Source organism: Montipora foliosa, chromosome 5 (genome assembly GCF_036669935.1).
Source record: "Montipora foliosa isolate CH-2021 chromosome 5, ASM3666993v2, whole genome shotgun sequence".
NCBI lineage: Eukaryota > Metazoa > Cnidaria > Anthozoa > Scleractinia > Acroporidae > Montipora > Montipora foliosa.
Window position 1 is genome coordinate 43819925 of NC_090873.1, and position 5000 is coordinate 43824924.

Genomic DNA, 5000 nt, shown 5'->3' on the forward strand with positions numbered 1-5000 from the left:
ATCCCAGGACTTTTCCCTCACTTGGACAGAAAAAGCCCTGGAGACTAGCAGACAAATCTTAACACAACCCGGGTCGTTTGGTGCACCTCTCTTGCGGAAATGTGTACATCGTCTTTTCGTGGCGCGTCAATGACGGGCTGCGGTTTGGCATAAAAGGCATAAAATTTATCTTTTTCTAGCATGCCTCTTTTGTTTGGAAGTTATCCCTAGACAACGGGCACTAAAAATGAGCTACAACAGAAGAGTTCTTTGAATTTTGCTAAAACGCAAATTTCAGGATGACGTTTGCCGTAAACGCGACCCTAAATCTCTGTAGTGATGACTGGAGCAAAAACGGGAAAAAAGAAGGTTCGAACAGGAGCCGAAAGATCTATTATGGAGCTAAAGGAGACTGGTTACCTAAAGTTACATTTATTAAATCAATAACCATGCGCGGAATGAGTGTTCTCCGACGTGCACCGAAACAGTTTGTGTACCATACGACCAAAATGACGTGTTCTCCAATTTGGTCGTATAGTACACAAACTGTTTTGGTGCACATTGGAGAACACTCAATCCGTGCATGGTTGTAGTTTTTGGGTACAAAAACGTGTCATAAAGAGAAGAAAAGAGTTTTCGTTGCCACGAAATTTGTCTCGTAACTATGTAACTTGTTTTTGAAGGATTTATTCGGATCTCATCAAAATGACAATATTGTTTCAAAAAAAGCTTGTGACATCAAGTCAAGTGATTGCACCTGTCAAAAAGCAAAAGAGTTTAAAAAGCACGTGCACAGCGATTGTACCTATATATATATATTATATATATATATATATATATATATATATCGTTTACATTATAATGCCCTAGTGGCATCCTAGTTGACGACGTAATCGTAGCGCCGTAAATATAAAGTCTCTTGTACTTGGTTCACGTGCGCTTTCAAGAGCCTTAATTAAGGTATCAAAGCTATCGACCTCGATTCTAAACGCTGATATCAATATCGGTGTTGCTCTCTCCGTGGTGTTCCATTGCATCCTGTATGGATCGTTCGGCTGTGCTGTAGCTGATGGTTAGATTTTCGTTCTCAGGGTTATTTACATAGTCTCGCATGAAATTTACAAAGGCCTGTTCCCACGCTAATGCTTTTTCAAGTCTGGTTTGATCTTTGAAATTGTTGACGACAAAGGTGATGATTAACGTTGATGCGTCTGTATAGTTAGTGCCGTTGAATCCTCTGAGAACAATGTCTGGCATCACTGGTTTTCCATAGGCACCACGGCAAGGAAGGTTCATGTCGCCATCATATAACAATGGAGATCTAAAAAAGAATCGGTAAGAGATTTTTAATAGGCTATTTCCCAGTTCATGTCTGCCTCCTCTTCAAAGCGAGTATAAGTGCGAAATTTTTCTTATGAAAATTAGTTTTCATTCCTATGTAAAGTAGAACTAATTACCATCACAAAAACTTCGCTCTTAGACTCGCTTTGAAGAAGGGGCAGACATGAACTCGGAAATGGCCTATAAGAATGACTTCTGGATGAATGGAATTCAAAATATCGTCATAAAATGAAGTAACTTCAACCTTGGGAACATTAATAATTACTTTCTTCACTGGCTGATCTCTAGACCTCTACCAGTAACCGTAGCGCATTCTTATCATTGCCACTGACTTAGTAAAACGAAATGAGTGCATGAAAAATGTTTTTGTTTTTTTTTACAGTATCACTCGCAGCTAATTATATTTCATACCAATTCTCTTACAACTCCACTTGGAAAAGGAAACACTGAAAGGCGTGAAAGGGAGAGGTGGATGGTGTTTTTCCCATCCCTTTTTTTTCGCTTCCAGATCTCACCGACCTCCACCTCTGAGTCTGAGAACCTGGAACAGGGTAGTTGTTCATTGAAGCCTACAGGAAGCGAAAGTTCTTCGAAGGCAAAGGAAGGTGTGGTTTGCGACTGACGAAGTTGAAGAGGCGGCAGCTAAGAGCGAGAACGTTGCGTATGCAGAAAAAATCTCGAGCGCTCCAGAGAAAATGTTATGTGAGGTAGGAGAACAAAGGCCGCTTATCATGTGACTTCAAGAACCAATGAAAGCGCGCCTTTTGATGTGTGATGTCGTTAGACAGACATCGTTCACGTGGACATTCATGATCCAGTAAAAACCCCTGCTTTTTTCCCGTTGTGTACACTTGCTTTGAGTGTTCTTTAATATTTATTTTCGAAACAGCGTGTTCTATGTTGAGTGAACGAGCTCAAGACTGAACCAGCGCACGTGTTCTTATCGGCCGCTGTTGTCAATTTCGGTACGAGTGACCAGTTTGTTTTGCGTTTTTTGACCATTGAGTCGTGAACAACTTAATTTGAATGGGAACGACCCGCATTGAATAAACAACTGAAACATCTTAATTTAACACTCTTACTTTACTATTTATATTCAACATTTTTTTTTTACAGTTTTGTACTCGCACCTCTTATTTTCCCACTCCGTTGTATCCCTTTAGTATCATGTAACCTTTTTTCACTGATTTGTAGCTATTATTCTACAGTTTGTAATTTACACCTTCTTGTTACCTACTTTATATAAAGTCACTTATTTGTAAACATCCCTCAACTGAAGATGGATACTGAATATCCGAAACATGTCTTGCAAATTTAAAAGTTGTGTCACGTTTTTTCTTAGTGTTTGAAATAACATTGTCTGTAACGTACACAATCAAACGATCAATTTGACATGTATATTGATTGCCTTGTTGGCACTTAGCGATAGCTACTACTCGTTTCTTTGTTACAATTAACACCCTTGCTTGGTCCCGCTTCTTATCACGCTTGAAAAATCACCAGCTTCTGCAATCACCTTATCACTCTTAAGCCGTGTTCACATTAGGCCTCGATTATGATTGAATTATAATCGAATTAAATATGAAATGGATTCACATCGAGTAATTACAGTCCCTGATTATAATTGGATGATACTTACGTCAAACAACCTCAAGCTTAATTAAGGGAGTTGTTTGAAGTAATTGCAGTGCGTAATTGAACAGAATCAATGGCGAACGCGTGGTGGTATGAGCAGACGAACTTCAACTCGCTTCATGGAGCGATGATTTGGAGTCGTCTTCTTCTATTCTCGGAAGTTCTCCTTGGTTCTCTTCTCGCCTCAACCATGGTGATGATAATCGTGTGATGGCAGCCACGCGATACGGCGCCATTTTGTCTCACACTGCGAGGTTATCTTGCCTATTGTATTTGAGTTTTCGCATGTGTGAACAGAACCATAATTGAATAAAATTGAATGGAGTATGGTAGCCTGAATAATGCTTCAGTTGATCATAATCAACGTTGAGTGTGAACACAGCTTTAGACGGAAACTCTTCTCTACAGCGCTTGGAAAACCCAGCAGAATACCCCCTTTGTTTCTGCTAATAAACTCAGAATAAAGCAAGTTTTCTTTACCTTGTGCAAAGCAAGATATGATCATGGAAATCATAAGCCTTGAAGTCGATGGACAACGTCTTATTATTGCAGATGTATCCCATGCTGGTAAGACACTTGTTCAGTCTGGTGTTATTGTTCTGAAAGTACTGAAAGATGCTCGGAATAGTACATTCATGTTTTTGTGGAGCTAGTGGCTGGTAACAGATGTCTTCCAGTGTGATGTGGCCTGAACCAAATGGCACCCTCATGTTAGAAATCTTGTTCTGAAGGTGAAGAGCCTAAAAAGAAAAACACGCTTGTCGCCAAATATAACAATGTTTCATACGCTTCCGATGATATTTATGGCAAATAAGGAACTTTTCTAATGAATGTTATTTAAGTGTCAACTGTATAGCAATGGGGAGCTAATTGGGATACGAGCAAATAAAACCAAAAACCTTTGAGATGCATTTCTAGGCTCCTTGTAATCAGGGGCACCCAACGATGATAATCTTCGGTGAAATATGCGTTCGGGAGAGTCAAACTGTTCTAAGAATTTCGGGTCTACGTTGCCAAACAGCTATAGATTTCTTTACTAAAACATCGCCTAAAAGATTCGCAATTGGTAGGGAAAAGTAGTCCCTTCATTTTCGGAAGGGATATTTGTGCAATTTTTGGCACTTATTTTCCGGGCCGGTTGCCAATCTTTTAGGAGATGTTTCAGTAGAGAAATCTGTAGCTGTTTTCCAACGTAGAGCCGAAATTCATAGAAGTTACAGTTTGACTCTCCCGAACACATATTTCACCGAAGATTATCGTTGGGTGCCCTGACTGTACAGAAATCAAATGAAATTAAATTAGGGCAAGACGACAAATTTCGGTAGTGTTGTCCCACGTAAATCCATAAACTGGATAAGTTTGACTGAGCACATGCTGACTGGCACTAGGAATGACTTGGTTACCTTACCTTTCGCGTCAACCTCCTTTCCTCCCAACATATTGAAAACATTCCCATAAACCATCTCTTCCATAGCTAGTTTCATTTCCCCGCGGGCGGTTACCCCCCCCCCCCCCCCCCCTTCCTAGAGCTCCTCCCTTACAGTGAGAGTTACAGATCGCCAGACGATTATAGTCACCGTTTGGGGACGCTTGAGGTGTGAATGCATTAATTTGTCGATTTCTTCGTCTAAGCTGAATGTTGGTCGCCCGACTTGTATATTCGCCTTCCAGTGAGCGAGATAATGGCTCTACACGTGCGTTCTGAAGTTCTGTACATTCCTTTCGCTTTCTCTGCAACTCTGAGAAGTGAAATGACTGAGCTGGGATGACGCAGACTAATATGGCGCGGGTTTGATTCCCAGACTTGGCGTCACATGAGGGTTAAGTTTGCTGGTTTTTTACTCTGCTCCGAGTGGGTTTTCTCCGGGAACTTCGGTTTTCCTCTCTCCTCAAAAACCATCCTCCGATTTCATATGATTTGGTTTGATTTCTGTTAAGTGTCCCCCATCAGTGCTCCAACGCTGAATACAGTTGACACTTAAATAAATTTCATGATTATTCACGTTATCTGGAAAATGTGAGCGCAAAACTGCAAATACTAGTTT

The 5000-nt window shown here is 40.5% G+C and overlaps 1 protein-coding gene across 1 annotated transcript in view; it reads right to left on the minus strand.

The window, feature by feature from the left end:
- Nucleotides 1-395: 395 nt before the first annotated feature.
- Nucleotides 396-5000, minus strand: part of LOC138004306 (NPC intracellular cholesterol transporter 1-like) — a 13528-nt gene continuing 8923 nt past the window's right edge. The window contains exons 3-4 of the mRNA XM_068850782.1: nt 3436-3695; nt 396-1300 (exon numbers count right to left, since the gene is read on the minus strand). Coding sequence (XP_068706883.1) covers nt 964-1300; nt 3436-3695 — 597 coding nt within the window. The 3' untranslated portion in view covers nt 396-963. The remainder of the gene's footprint in view (nt 1301-3435; nt 3696-5000) is intronic.